General features: G+C 39.6%; 1 protein-coding gene across 2 annotated transcripts in view; it reads left to right on the top strand.

Moving 5' to 3' along the window:
- gnl3 (guanine nucleotide binding protein-like 3 (nucleolar)) overlaps positions 1-15,543 on the top strand; it is a 39,758-nt gene that overhangs the window by 2,046 nt on the left and 22,169 nt on the right. For both annotated transcript variants that reach the window (XM_034166968.1, XM_034166967.1), the window contains exons 2-6: positions 3,584-3,642; positions 3,939-4,079; positions 4,186-4,305; positions 4,398-4,478; positions 11,782-11,917. In XM_034166968.1, the coding sequence (XP_034022859.1) occupies positions 3,584-3,642; positions 3,939-4,079; positions 4,186-4,305; positions 4,398-4,478; positions 11,782-11,917 (537 nt within the window). The remainder of the gene's footprint in view (positions 1-3,583; positions 3,643-3,938; positions 4,080-4,185; positions 4,306-4,397; positions 4,479-11,781; positions 11,918-15,543) is intronic.

Below are 15,543 nucleotides of genomic sequence, written 5' to 3'. Positions count from 1 at the left end.
CCTTTAAAATATGGGTTTTCAATTCACAGATTCACAGCAGCATTAAAGGATGTCACATTTTTTTAAGTGCAGTCCAACATAGACGCTCTAGTACAGTCCCGCAATTGTGCGCTGTGCGCCAGACTGCTGTCCACCTGTATTGCACCAGACCAGCTAGAACCGAACCACGGTGTTCCTGGAGAGCCACCTCGGTGGTCCTCGCTGGTTCCGCGGCTCGCTGGCTTTATTTCTTCTGCGGCTTAAACACACACACCATAATCGCACTATAAACTTCTGTGTTCGTCCGTTTATTTCTGCAGAATCGCTCTTTTGCGCGCGCGCCGCTGTTCCGTTCCTGGACAGCCGCCTCTGTGCTCAGTCTCACTGGTTTAAAATCCATCCATGGCTTGCTGGCTTTATTTTTTCCCTGGCTTTAAACACGGTCATTTTTAAAGCCGTGATCACTTTTAACTTTGTGTTCGTCGGTTTATTTCTGCAAAAGCGCTCTTTTGTGAGCTGGCGTTCTGCGTAAATGCTTGTTTGAAGCGTGATGATGAGTCACTGCCTCAGTGCGTCAGTGCGCACACACAGCGGAGCACATGTGATCCATTAACAAGATATTAAATCAACATACTTTTACATACAACAGACATACTTTTACAGCTAGGAACTGTTTTATCAAGCTATAAAAAACTTTAAAAATAGTTACCTTAAGCTGTTCCACATGGAGCAGGAAAGAGGAAAAAAGCGTCCAGATGAAACAGTCCTCTGTGATTCCAGAAGTGATTAGAGGTGTTTTCAGCATCCAAGGTTTGGCAGAAAATGATTAATCCGCTACAAAATAATTATTTTATCTAGAGTCCAGCACACAGAGCAGGTGGAATTGTGTGCGCAAGAGGAGAGCCGCTCCAAAAATAGCCTCTCAGGTCCTGCAAAGCTGCCAGGCGCACGGATAATGGGCTTTTAGCAGACTCGTAAGTGCTACGCAAATGCCTCTAAGCCGTCGCAGTAACTCGTACACAAACTGCGCCACACTGTTGTTGCTAAATTTTGAACTTCTTGAAATTAGCGCCATGCTCAGAGAGGAGCCTCGTTAACTGAAGATAACGCCTCTAAGAGCCACAAAACTCCCACGATAGTTGAAGAAACCATCTCGTAGCAAAGAAAACATGCTGCATGGCTCCTTCTTCATCCTTCATTATTCGGTGGGACCCAGGGTTAAGGAGTATTTGTGCTGAATTTGATGCTTGTATCACCATTTGCAGGATTTTGCTCTAAATATTCTCTTAGCTGCTGCACTAAATTAGAAAAACTGTTCAGTGCTAGATGTAACAATTTCATTGATGAGCACGATTTAACAGACCGTCAATATGGATTCAAAAACAACAACTCAAATTGCACTGATTGAACTCATTGAGGAAGTCACAAACAGCATATAAAAGAAAATGCACTCAGTGGAATATTCATAGATTTAAAAAGCATTTGATGCCATTAACCACAATATACGAGTATTAATCACAAAAATGAAAAGGTATGGTATCAGGGGAACTGTGCTGAACTGGTTGAAAAACTATTTCTCAAACAGGCAGCAGTTTGTAAAGATAGGTGAATATAAATCAACATGTATGAATATCACCTGTGGTGTACCTTAGGGATCAGTTCTGGGTAGGGCTGGGTATCAATCAAAAATTTTCGATAGCAGTACCAATTTCGATACCTTTACTTCAACACTGGTTCCTGAACGATGCTTTTTTCGATACCAATTTTTATAAGATCACTTCTAACAAAAAAGATTACATTACACATAGTACAAATCTTGAGTTTTATTTTTCAGCTTTGGTAATTTTCCACTCCAAGCAGTTTTCTTACAGAAAAAATAAGCAACAAATAATTTCTAGTGCAAAGCAACACTTGAAAGCACTGTAGTTTTTGTCAAAAGCATTTCCTTTCAGACATTTTGGCATGAATGTTTCTCCATAGAATCTGAGCTGAGTTCTGCTGGCTGCTGCACATCATTGCAGAACGTCTCATTTTGGGAGGAAAAAATTTTGAATGAATGAATTTATTTGGCACTCAGACTCACGATTGACGTATTTTAATGGCTCTGAGAGGGGTTAAGAAGCGGATTTTCCGCTTCTGAAAGGCAGCGAAGCAAAGAACCGAAGCAGCGAGTCGGAACAGTGCTTCAAGCTTCAAAATGATGAACGTATTAAGTTGCAGTTGAAGCGGAGTTCGGTGGTGGAGATTTTATATCGGGCTGCTCGTGCTCTGTAACGTCCACGGGCGGACTTGAATGCTGAGAGGAGGATTGCTGCGGACCGCTCTTCTTCCACGTAATTAACCTCTGGGTACCGAAACTTGGCACCGAAAGACGAGGCATGTTTCGATACTCTGCACTACCAAAGCTTTTCGGTCGGTGCCACAAAAGAACCAAAGTTCGGTACCCAGCCCTAGTTCTGGGTCCAAAGCTGTTCCTTCTGTACATATGACAGATGTCGAGTGTCTAAAATTTTTAAATTTATTCTGTCTGATGTTTGCTCTGGGGACAATTTACAGCAGCTTTTGAAAGCTATCGCAACAGAAATTAAAAAGATGGTTTGATTAAAAAAAAATAAATTGTCTTTAAATAAAACAAACATTTATTTGGAAATTGTGGTATAGATGCAGAAGTGCAAATCAAAGTATAAAATGTAATTATTGAGAAAGTATATGTAAATAAATGTCTGGTTGTGATGCTGGACCATAAAATCAGCTAGAAATCCCACATGTGTTACGTTCAATCAGATATAGTGAGGAGTGTGACAATTTTGCAGAAAGCTAGACAGGTACTGCAATATAAATCACTGTGTATGGTTACTGTTGTTTTACCATACCTAAACTACTTTGTAGAGGACCAGGATTACACCTATAATAGCAACTTAAAGCCATTATACATGCTACAAAAACAGGGCAATTAGGATTGTGCATAATGTGGAGGGAGCACACAATACACTTGTTTTTTGGGGGTCACATGCATTGAAATTTGGGGGTATGGTTAAATTTTAAAAAAAGCATAGGTTAAAGTAAAAAAAAAAAAATACTTCCAGGGAATATTATTAAAACGTTGTGGGGGTGGTGGGGGGTAATACTTTAAGAACACTAAACTTAAAAAAGGCACTGTTTGCAGAACTATGAAGAGTATGTGTATTTCAGTTTGTGGGGTGGAAAAAATGTACACAAGGAACACTTTATGAATGTATGCAGATGAGCAGTTTTCACAATGAGAGATGGGTCTATGTATCTGGTTTTTTATTTGTTTGGGTTTTTTTATGATTATTTATATATATTTGTTTTAGTCATTAAATAATGTCTCTCCTCCCCAAAGCAGTGGGTGGGTATTAACTAAATATCTTGAATTTGCATGGTGATGTAATTAAGTTGTCATCGCTTTTAATATATGAATAGTGGGAAGGGGGTAGGAGTTTATAAGTGTTTACTTCTTCTTACTCGTTTTTGAGCATTTTTTTAATCAACATTTTTCTTGCAAATTTGTTTATTTTTTTTGTGTGTTTTTCTTGTTCAAAATAAATTAATTCATTCAAACTGTTGTTTTTTTTTTCTTTAGAGTTAAAGAAAGCAAGTAAGCGGATCTCCTGTGCCAAACGTTATAAAATACAAAAGAAGGTAAGTGTCTGACTTTTGGGCTTTATCGCCCGTTGCACGGTGATAAATGTATGCTGTGTCAGTTTGGACTGCGTGGGTGTTGATGTGATGGCATCCACTCGGCCCTTTCTGGGACCGGTTTGAGACCTCTGCCCTAGTTGCTCCCAGTGTGTAGTGAGCACCTTGCATGGCAGCACCCTGAAATCCGTGTCTGTGTGAATGGATGAATGCAAGGCATCATTGTAAAGTGCTTTGAGCTTCTGATTCCGATGGTAAAATGCTACATAAATGCAGTCCATTTACCATTTGTTCTTTAGGTACGGGAACACAACAGAAAGCTTCGAAAAGAGGCAAAAAAGAAGGGAGTGAGGAACCGAGTGAAGAAGGATCCAGGAGTGCCCAGCAGTGCTCCCTTCAAAGAGGAGGTCCTCAGGGAGGCAGAGCAGAGGCGGCTTCAGGTTCGCAGCTAATCAGTGTTGTATCTTTTTTGAAGCCACCACAAGGTGTTATAGTGTATTTCCTGCCATTTCTGAATGTCGGGGGGTGGGATGTTTTACTCTTTAGCTTGAAGAAGAAAGAGAGAGAAAGAGGCAAGCAGTGAAAGAGGAGCGAGCTAAGAAGAGGAAGGCAGAAAAAGAGGCTGCGGATAAAAAAAATGAGCCAAAGACCAAGAAATCGCGAGAGGTAAAGGCCAACATGGCAGTGATCAGCCTAGAATGGAATGTTGTACCTTTAATCGTGACTCACGTTCATTTTGCTTATATCTTCCTTTACAGGAAGATGTTGGAAGCAAGTCAAAGAAACAGACTGCAGCAGACAAGAACTCGAAGCAATTTCTTTGCTCTGAATTAAACAAGGTAAGGCAATATTCTTCTGTTTATCATGATGCCCATTTGGCACACAAGGGTATTCTGAATTTAAGAGGGTCTTTGACCTAGAACAGACTGAAGGATAATATAATGCTCATCCGCTCAACCACACAGCAGTGAATGTGAGACACCGTTACAAATTTTAAAATGAGTTCCACGTCGTGTTTAAACTACAAAGAAATGGATGAAACGTTCTGCGCATAGCACTGCTATTATTCTGAACACTTCTCTTTCTGTCTCTCTCTGTCTCTCTCTCTCTCTCTCAGAATTCATTGTCTGTTGATATTGTTCAAGTTATTTCTCACAAATCAAATCTGTCCTTGGGATGAATTTACTTCAAACTGTCTCCGATGCAAACATATGTTAGCTTGCTTAATCTGCATTTTTAAGATAAGATAAACTTTATTGATCCCACAACAGGGAAAAATCACTTGTTGCAGCAGTAAGAGTCACAGTAGTAAAGAAAAAAAATGTACATTAAAGAAAGGTAACTAAAGTATATTGCAATGTTCTCTGGTGGGTGCATAAATACTGATGTGAGCAGAATACATGAAAATAGAATATAAGTGAGTGTAAGTATGTAGAGATATGATAAAATAATTGCACAGATGTGCATGTAATAAAGCACAAAATGTGACAGTAGATGTAGTTAATAGTGCAAAATCAGCAGGTGATTATGGTGCTAAAACAATGAGGTATTATACAGTCTGACTGCAGTTAGAATAAATGACCTGTGGAGGCGTTCTGTTTTGTAAACTGCATCTTGTGCCATCAAGATGTTACGCACAGTAAGACTTTTTCTTTCAATTGAAATAGGGCTGTCACAATTAGGAATTTCTGGAGACGATTAATTGTCAGACAAATAATTGCGATTGACGAATATATTGTCTATTTTTTTCTTTTTTCCCCTTCTTTATATTCTACTATTGTAGTATAATTACACAACTCTGGAAGAACGTTTGGCTTCTGTGAGTGGAGAAACTGGGAATAGTGCACATTTTTATTTTTATCTTCTTTTTACATACAGTCACAACTTTTTCTGATTTGTGGTTGTTTCTGTTGCATTTCTGAAATTGTTTCTCCTCATCAGTTGCGTTTTGTGCTTAAACACTACATTAAGCTCAAGATTGAACAAATAAATACCTTTGGAAAATAACAGCTGTTAAAGTTCAGAGTTCTCACCTGCTTTTGTGATCTGTGCATCTGAACATCACAGCTTCTCCACGTTCATTCATATATTCTCATTTTTTATATATGTTTTTAAAGATATTTGACCGTTCATTTCATCTCTTGATCTCATAAATTCAGTATACGACGTGCACATGGTGTAAACAGGACGGTAACGGCAGAATCACCGGGAGAGAAAGTTCAGAGAGAAGTAAAGGCGGCTCCACGTTTTGGTTTTTTTGTTCACTCGGGTTAAAATCCTCTCTCTGCTCCGCGCTCACTGTGCACTGATGGTTCTCAGGAGACTGTAACGTGTCATGCCTCCATTCAGGAACCTTCCTCCCCCACCCCCTCCCTCGCAGTCTGCAGCCTGTTGACTCCGCGCGCACACACACAGAGACATACACACCGACAGCTCCTTCAGTAAACTCCGCATTTTAGACAGCTTTGAAGAAGGCGGCCACTGTTTTAATCGGCTGTCTTATCCGAACGACAGGACAGATTGCTTCTCAGCCTCCATGTTATTGTCCTGCCTTAAGACGAGAGCGAAACAGCGTGAGCGAGGCTGCAGCACAATGATGCCAGATTCTGAGTTGTTTTATGCTTTGTGGATAAAATAAATAATTCACGGTAATTGCGAATATGAAAAATAATCGCAATTGGCCAATATTGTAATAATTGTGACTGCCCTAACTTTAAAATAGACATTATGCTGTTCAAACAGGATTTCACACACAGATATAAGTAACTTTTTATTAATTTAGACTTTCTTTCATTGGAAAAACAGTGGGTTTTCGCTAATTAACTTATGTGTCTCTAAAAAAAAAAGTATTTTTTGAGTGAACCATTTCTCAAGAACTTAAGAAAACTGTGAGAGCTGCAACAATGGTCTGTAGTTGTTAAATTTGTTTTCTTTCCCATTTTTAAGATGTGGGTTACTTTAGCAGCTTTCATTTGTTCTGGAAAAACACTGCTTTGTATGGAAAGATTACAAATGAACGTCAGCGGTTTAACACTGCAATCAATGGTTCTTTTAATAATTGTCATACCTAGTCCATCACTGTCTGTAGATGTTTGCATTTCCTTACAATAGATAAAACTTTCTAATCACTGACCTCCCCAACAAACAGACTGCATTATTTTGCTTCCCATTTCAAATGTTTCTTTTGGTTGATTGTATTCATGGATTTTGCAATATTGCTCCAATATTTCTTTCAAAGAAGTTAAATTCATTAGCAATATTTTTGCTGTGTATATACACATCATTCTCAATAAAATAATCTGGTAGGTGTTTTTGTTTAGAGTTTAGTCTCATTGCTTTGTTTAATACATTCCATGTTGCTTTCATGTTTCTGTGATTTTTCCCTCAATTTTCTATTATAATCCTTCTCTGCAGTTCTTATAATAGTTATGAGTTTATTTTTTTTATGTTTATATTTTATTTCAGTTCTGGGTGTCCGTTTTTTAAAATAGTGTCTGTACAGTTTGTTACCCAAGGCCAACATATGGCCATCAGGTATTGCGAAGACCTGATATCTGTCCGTCCGTCCATCTGTCTGTCTGTGTTCAGCATAAGTCCAGTTCTATTACTGCCACAGTCTTCAAATTCACAGGGAACATTCTCAGGACACAGACCTTGGACAAGTTCAGAGATTGCTAACCTTGACATATTTTAAGGAGTTAAAAAGTCACATTCTGTTTCAATCTGTTCTGCTTTGTTTTTGAGTTGCGGGGGATAACAGCCAGTCAGAGTAGAGAGCTGCACGGTGACATCAGTGGCTGGTCTCTTTACAGCCGCTTTGCTTTGTGTTTATATGCGTTTCTCATATTATGTAAAAGCTAGCGAGAAATAACCACTTCTAAAACCGAAAACTCCATTTTTGGAACCTAATAACACCTCCAAACTTATTTCACGGACGTTAGCATGGTGTCATCACAGGCTGGTAGCTGCAAACCTCTTTCGTTTCTGTGTAAATATATCCTGTTTGTCATATATTATGTAAAGGATAGTGAGAATAAACACTTCTAAAACTGAAAATGCTCTTTTTATAACCTGATAACATATTGTGTGGTGTTAGCGTGCATACTAACTTCCGCTAACTCAAAGCTAACTTCCTATGGAGTTAAATTTCTCATTAATACCAGCAAATGCACAGGGGGTGAACTACAAATATGCCTTGATATGCATAACTTCTGCTTTTGTCAAAAACTAATGTACATGGAAAGCCTCCTGCTGGCACTGTTTAAAAAGTAAATATTGTTTTTGATTGACTGATTAATAGAGGGCTTCATTGAACATGTACAAATTGTATGTAAGACAACAGGATCTTAATACTTAAACAACTGCAAATAATAAAGAACACAAGGCTCATAGGCCGAGGGTATTTTAGCATTGCGTTATATTTTTTCTTTTGGCATGCTCTCATCATTCCTATTGTAAACCAAGGTTTTTCACTTTTTGAGATTTTCTTATATGATTTTAGCAGACACCATTTATTGTGAAGCCACATAAACTCCAGACCACTCTTGTTTTAAAAGTTCACCTCTGAATTCATGAATTGTTGTCTCACTTCAATCTCTGAAGTATGTGGGCTGATTTAAGCTCTCGTATTTTGTAGGCTGCAAGTCAAGGAAAGTAAAAACAGGCAGATGATCACTGATGTCATTTATCAATAAACCGCTTTGAGCAATGTGCTCTATATCATTTATGATGATATTGTTAATTAATGTGGCACAAGAAGGGATGATCCTGCTTGGATGTTCCTCCTGTCCTGTGTGCCAATTGCATTTCTTGTACCGTATTTTCCGCACCATAAGGCGAACTAAAAGCCTTAAATTTTCACAAAAATCGTCCGTGCACCCTATAATCTGGTGCGCCTTATGTGCGCACTGAATTCCAAAATCTGTAAAAACGACCGACGTTGTCTTTGACCGTCGGAACATTGGACCATTTTCCGCTGACACAGGGACGTAATACGTAAAGTACGTACGCTGGCAGCGTAGAGTACGTACCCTGGTAGCGATAAACCAATCGGAGAACGTTACGTAATACGTAAAGTACGTACGCTGGTAGCATAGAGTACGTACGCTGCCAGCGATAAACCAGAGAAGAGTCCGTGGTACGTACACTTACCTCCGCCACTCCTCCGGTAGTTACCGTATACTACAGGTATACTGCAAAACATTTGTTTGTCTAAGGACCCCGAAAATGGCGCCAGCGAAGAGACATGCTTACGAGGCACAATTCAAACTGCAGGCTATCAGTTATGCGGTGGTTCATGGGAATAGAGCAGCTGCGAGAGGAAACAAGAAAATGAACTGCGCCAAGTTAAAAAGACCAGATGGAGTTTCCGCGGAAACAAAGCGAGGTGGCCACAGCTAGAAGACCAACTCGAGCAATGGGTCATTGAACAAAGAACAGCCGGGAGAAGCGTCTCTACAGTCACCATTCGGCTGAAGGCAAAAACGACAGCGATGATGAGAGGGAAGATGAGCGGGAACCTGGCGTGTTTGATGGCGAAATTGCCCAGCTGTTCAATTCAGACACAGAAGATGAGGATGGATTTGTGACAGAACCATAATAAAAAAATAATGTGAGTACCATATTGTTGAATACCGGTAGTTCAAAGTTGTTAAAAAGTTCAAATAAACGCACCGTTTTGCTTCCGTGACCTTTTTTTTTTTTTTTTTTTTTTTCGTAGACTATATGCTTTAGCGTGCGCCTTTTGTCAGGGTTAAGTACCTGCTAATTGAGAGCACGCCTTATAATCCGGTGCGCCTTTTGTAAGGGTTAAGTACCCGCCAATTGAGGGCGCGCCTTATAATCCGGTGCGCCTTATGGTGCAGAAAATGCGGTATGTTCGTCCGTGAATTGTTCTGTAATTTATGTTTTGTAGCATGGCCCAAGCAGAGGGTCACCTCTTTGAGTCTGGTCTGCTTGAGGTTTCTTCCTCAGAGGGAGTTTTTCCTTACCACTGTTGCTCTGGGGGTTGGTAAGGTTAGACCTTACCTGTGTGAAGCGCTTTGAGGCAACTCTATTGTGATTTGGCGCTATACAAATGAAAATAAATTGAAATTGAAAGTGAAAATTGGATGTGAAATCAGGGGGAAAGGGACTGTGCAAATATGTATCTGCAATCAGAACTAACCCTGGATTTGAATGGGTTGAAAAAAAATCTATGTTAACCCCCTTTCACACTGGGCCTGCGTAGAGTTGCAATGTGCTGTGTATCTAGTACGCAGGAATGGCTGCACAGATTGTGCGCATGGGAGAGCTGGGCAGGAATGGCTGCGTAGGTTGCTTGTGGGGGAGAGGCTTGGCTCCATGACGCTGTTTTTACAGACTGCTTGGACAACCAGATGGATTTGATACATTGGGAAAAAGTCAGAATACATTATTTGCAGGAGTTAATGGGCTTTATTTAACCTGCCACAATCATGAGCGAACTTGAGGAGGTGAAGGCGGAGCTGCAGCAGGCGATCAAGCGCGATCTGTCTGTGAGGAGTTAGTGGACATGGACATAGCCTTTCGCTGAGGAGTTAGTGGATGTGGACATATCCTCTCGCTGGCGATCTGTCTGTGAGGAGTTAGTGGACGTGTCCTCTTGCTGGCGTGCCGTCCATGAGGAGCTAGTGGACGTGGACATGTCCTCTCGCTGGTGATCCATCCATGAGAAGTTATAGTGGATGTGGAAGCTTATCCTGCCTCTTCGTCTTCCATGGTTTTGAAGCTTCACTGCCAGCAAAGTTCAGTGGGATGAATAAAATCTAGCAATGCAAGTATGTACTGATAAAAAAAAAAAACAAAACAAAGAGGATTTTTCATCCTGGGTACATAGGGTTGTGTACAATTGTGGAGGCTTGGTGTACAGTAGAGGCCATACATGTAAACCTACACAGATTGTCCATAAATTATATGGATTTTTCTGAGTTTAAATATATGCGCTCTCACTCAGAGTGAAAAGCAACACAAAACTGTGACGCTGCCTTTATTACACCCTGGAGTGTTCTGATGGTCCATCCTGTTTACACCGTGTGCGCCTGTCAGTGACAGTTATACTGAATTTATGAGATGAAATAAATGGTCAAAATTCCTTTAAAATGAGAATATATGAATGAACAGAATAAAAAAAATCACACACACGTTTAAAAAAAAAAACCTGATGTGGAGAAACTCTGCAGCGATGTTCAGAAGCAGAAATCACATAAAGCAGCTGAGAACTCTGAACTTTAACAGGCTGTTATTTTCCAAAGATATTTATTTTAGATGTTCAAGCACAAAACGTGACTGAGGAGGAGAAAAAAAGGAAATGAACTCTAGTCAGAATAAAAATACAAGCTGCTGATTTTTATTTTTCAGAGTTATTACGCTGCAGCTCTACGTTTCATTTATTTCAAAGTTACCGCTTATTATTTTCTAAAAATCATCAGTCAAATCAGTCTGCATTGTTCAGTTTTTCCTGCACGTTTGTGTATTTTTTCCTTCTTTATAAGAGTTTGGTGTTTGCGTTTGTTCTACAAAGTTTGAAAAAAAAAAAAACAATAAAATGTTAACACTTTTTTTTATAGCAGTTCTTTAATTTCAGAAATGGAACAGACACAACCACAAATTTTAAAAAGTAGGGACTGTATGTAAAATAAAAATAAAAATGTTGCACTAGTCCCATTTTCTCCACTCACATCCACGGAAGCCAAAAATTCTTCCAAAGTTATCTTGGTGGCTTCCCTCGCTTGTCTTCTTCCAGTATGGGCATTTAGTTTTTGAGAAATGCCTACCTGACACAGATTTACCATAAAGTACCACACTGTTTGTATTTCTGAATGATTGATATAAATGAAGTCTAAGAAATATTCAGTGACTTGGAAATGTTCATGTATTCGTCAGAAAACTGGCTGTAAAAATGTTTAATTCTTACATTTAGAATAAACTACCCTGTCCCAGCCTTTTTTCTTGGAAAATGCTGCAGCCCTTAAATGTAGGAATGCATACTCTGAAATGTGCAGTTTGTATATGAATCAGGCTTGAAAAGTGCCACTCACATGGCAGTATTTCTGGTTCGTGCAGTAACCCTGCATTTTGATGGTTTGTGAAGCTGAAAATCCACAATGTGTTCTATTTTTTCAGGTAATTGATGCATCTGATGTTGTCATAGAAGTGTTGGATGCTCGTGATCCTCTGGGGTGCAGATGTCCCCAGTTGGAGGAGGCTGTGCTGCAGAGGGAAGGCCACAAGAGACTGGTTATGGTTTTAAGTAAAATAGGTAATATATATTTTTAAAAAAGGATTCTGTCATACCATGTTACAGTTAGTTGGGGAAGGTGATGGTCTAGTGGTTAAGGTGTTGGGCTTGAGTCCAAAAGATCATGGGTTCAAATCCCTGCCTGACTGGAAAATCACTAGGGGTCCTTGGGCAAGGCCTTTAATCCCCTATTGCTCCCGGTGTGTAGTGAGCGCCTTGTATGGCCGCACCCTGACATCAGGGTGAATGTGAGGCATAATTGTAAAGCGCTTTGAGCGTATGATTCAGATGGAAAAACACTATATATAAATGCAGTCCATTTAGCCTCGTGCAGTCACCAGTAATTATGCCGCCACCTATGAATTTGAACAAAACCAAAACAAATGGGTGTTGGAGTGTCTGTGAACTGAACATTTACATACTCTGGTACACGACATGACCACACACCTCAGATTGGTTCCACAAGGGGTATAGAGAGCACAGGTCTTTTTTATTACCGGTATTATTGTTATTTTTACCAATGACAAGAGCAGGTCGCATCACTGAAGAAGTCTGCTCTACTCAGCGATATTTACAATCAGTGGAATCACATGGGAGAATTTGTGGTTGTACAACCCCTGGCAAAAATGATGGAATCACCAGCCTCGGAGGATGTTCATTCAGTTGTTTAATTTTGTAGAAAAAAAGCAGATCACAGACATGACACAAAACTAAAGTCATTTCAAATGGCAACTTTCTGGCTTTAAGAAACACTATAAGAAATCAGGAAAAAAAATTGTGGCAGTCAGTAACGGTTACTTTTTTAGACCAAGCAGAGGGAAAAAAAATATGGACTCACTCAATTCTGAGGAAAAAATTATAGAATCATGAAAAACAAAAGAACGCTCCAACACATCACTAGTATTTTGTTGCAACACCTCTGGCTTTTATAACAGCTTGCAGTCTCTGAGGCATGGACTTAATGAGTGACAAACAGTACTCTTCATCAGTCTGGCTCCAACTTTCTCTGATTGCTGTTGCCAGATCAGCTTTGCAGGTGGGAGCCTTGTCATGGACCATTTTCTTCAACTTCCACCAAAGATTTTCAGTTGGATTAAGATCCGGACTATTTGCAGGCCATGACATTGACCCTATGTGTCTTTTTGCAAGGGATGTTTTCACAGTTTTTGCTCTATGGCAAGATGCATTATCATCTTGAAAAATGATTTCATCATCCCCACACATCCTTTCAATTGATGGGATAAGAAAAGTGTCCAAAATATCAACATAAACTTGTGCATTTATTGATGATGTAATGACAGCCATCTCCCCAGTGCCTTTACCTGACATGCAGCCCCATATCATCAATGACTGTGGAAATTTACATGTTCTCTTCAGGCAGTCATCTTTATAAATCTCATTGGAACGGCACCAAACAAAAGTTCCAGCATCATCACCTTGTCCAATGCAGATTCGAGATTCATCATTGAATATGACTTTCATCCAGTCATCCACAGTCCACGATTGCTTTTCCTTAGCCCGTTGTAACCTTGTTTTTTTCTGTTTAGGTGTTAATGATGGCTTTTGTTTAGCTTTTCTGTATGTAAATCCCATTTCCTTTAGGCGGTTTCTTACAGTTCGGTCACAGACGTTGAGTCCAGTTTCCTCCCATTCGTTTCTCATTTGTTTTGTTGTGCATTTTCGATTTTTGAAGTTTAGACACAGCTGACTGTGAACAACCAACATCTTTTGCAACATTGCGTGATGATTTACCCTCTTTTAAGAGTTTGATAATCCTCTCCTTTGATTCAATTGACATCTCTCGTGTTGGAGCCATGATTCATGTCAGTCCACTTGGTGCAACAGCTCTCCAAGGTGTGGTCACTTCTTTTTAGATGCAGACTAACGAGCAGATCTGATTTGATGCAGGTGTTAGTTTTGGGGATGAAAATTTACAGGGTGATTCATAATTTATTCCTCAGAATTGAGTGAGTCCATATTTTTTTTCCCTCTGCTTGGTCTAAAAAAGTAACTGTTACTGACTGCCACAATTTTTTTTTTTTCTTGATTTCTTATAGTGTTTCTTAAAGCCAGAAAGTTGTCATTTGAAATGACTTTAGTTTTGTGTCATCTCTGTGATCTGCTTTTTTTTCTACAAAATTAAACAACTGAATGAACATCCTAGAACATCCCAGATTTTCAACTTTTTCTGGATTTCTGGGCCATTTCTGAGATTGGCGTAAACCCGTTGAGAAAAATTGAGCTGGAGGGGTAGTGGTGCAGCGGGGCCAGCCGTCCTTGTTAAACCTTTCCCCATATGCATGGGAACTGCATTTCTGAAACAGCAAGCTAAAATATGCTATGTCATTTGTTACTTTCAGCCAATCAGAATCTCTGTAATATCGAATGCTACTGAAAGTACCCAGATGTGGACATTTTGATTTACTGCAAGTTTGGGCTGTCGAGCTGCGTCTTTAACATGACCAAAATTACAGAGAGCGAGAGAGGACGAAGACCATGTTGAAGACATCAGTAGTGGTGTAAAAAAATAGGTATAAATGGACGTTTGGAGCGGGAGTTGGCTTTTACGGGACAAAGGCAAGACTCTGTGAATTTGTCCCAGGTCTTCCCAGTAAAGCCCTCTGCATGTTATATTCGGATTTCGGGAATAAAACCTTGGAAGAACACTGCAAGATGAAGAAACATGTCACCAAAGTTAATATTAAACAGACTAATCTGCCCGGGTCCAGAAGAGCGCAGAAGAGACACAGCAAACCCCACAGCACTTCTAAGGGAGAGTGCTGAGCTCCTGACACTGGTCAGCGAGCAAACATACCATGCTCAGGTGTGTGTCCAATAATTCTATTCATGCAATTAAAATGTGTTTACAATTCCTGACATTTTTAAGTGTGGTGCAGTTATTTATACTGTGCACAATACTGAAGTGAAATTCCTGGCTGCAAAACCTCTGTCTGTATATGGATTTTTGTCAAAATTAGTTTCCATGTTCCATTTATTTTGTCATACAAAACCGCTAACTAAAAAAAAAAAAAAAAAGTATTTTATGGCCTTATTTTGACACGAACTGCGCTTTTTCTCAAAATATCACATGACCGTGCAGAATAAAACAAACAAACCCTTCTTATTCTTCTGTGGCATACAACCCCCCCCCCCCCCCCCCCCCCCAAATTCCAGTGAAGTTGGAACATTGTGTGAAATGTAAATAAAAACAGAATACAATGATATGCAAATCCTCTTCAACCTATATTCAGTTGAATACACAAAAAAGACAAGATATTTAATGTTCAAACTGATAGACTTTTTTGTTTTTGTGCAAATATTTGCTCATTTTGAAATGGACGCCTGCAACACATTTCAAATAAGCTGGTACAGGGGCAACAAAAGACTGGGAAAGTTGATGAATGCTCAAAGAACACCTGTTTGGAACATTCCACAGGTGAACAGGTTAACAGCATCCACAAAAGGCTCAGCCGTTGACAAGCAAAGACGGGGCGAGGATCAGCACTTTGTGAACAACTGTGTGAAAAAATAGTCTAACAGTTTAAGAACAATGTTTCTCAACATTCAATTGCAAGGAATTTAGCGAAGTCCGTAATATAATCAGAGGATTCATAGAATCTGTAGATCTTTCTACACATAAGCAGCAA

Source organism: Thalassophryne amazonica, chromosome 3 (assembly GCF_902500255.1).
Source record: "Thalassophryne amazonica chromosome 3, fThaAma1.1, whole genome shotgun sequence".
NCBI classification, from domain to species: Eukaryota; Metazoa; Chordata; class Actinopteri; order Batrachoidiformes; family Batrachoididae; genus Thalassophryne; species Thalassophryne amazonica.
This window is presented reverse-complemented; position numbering and strand designations above follow the sequence as displayed.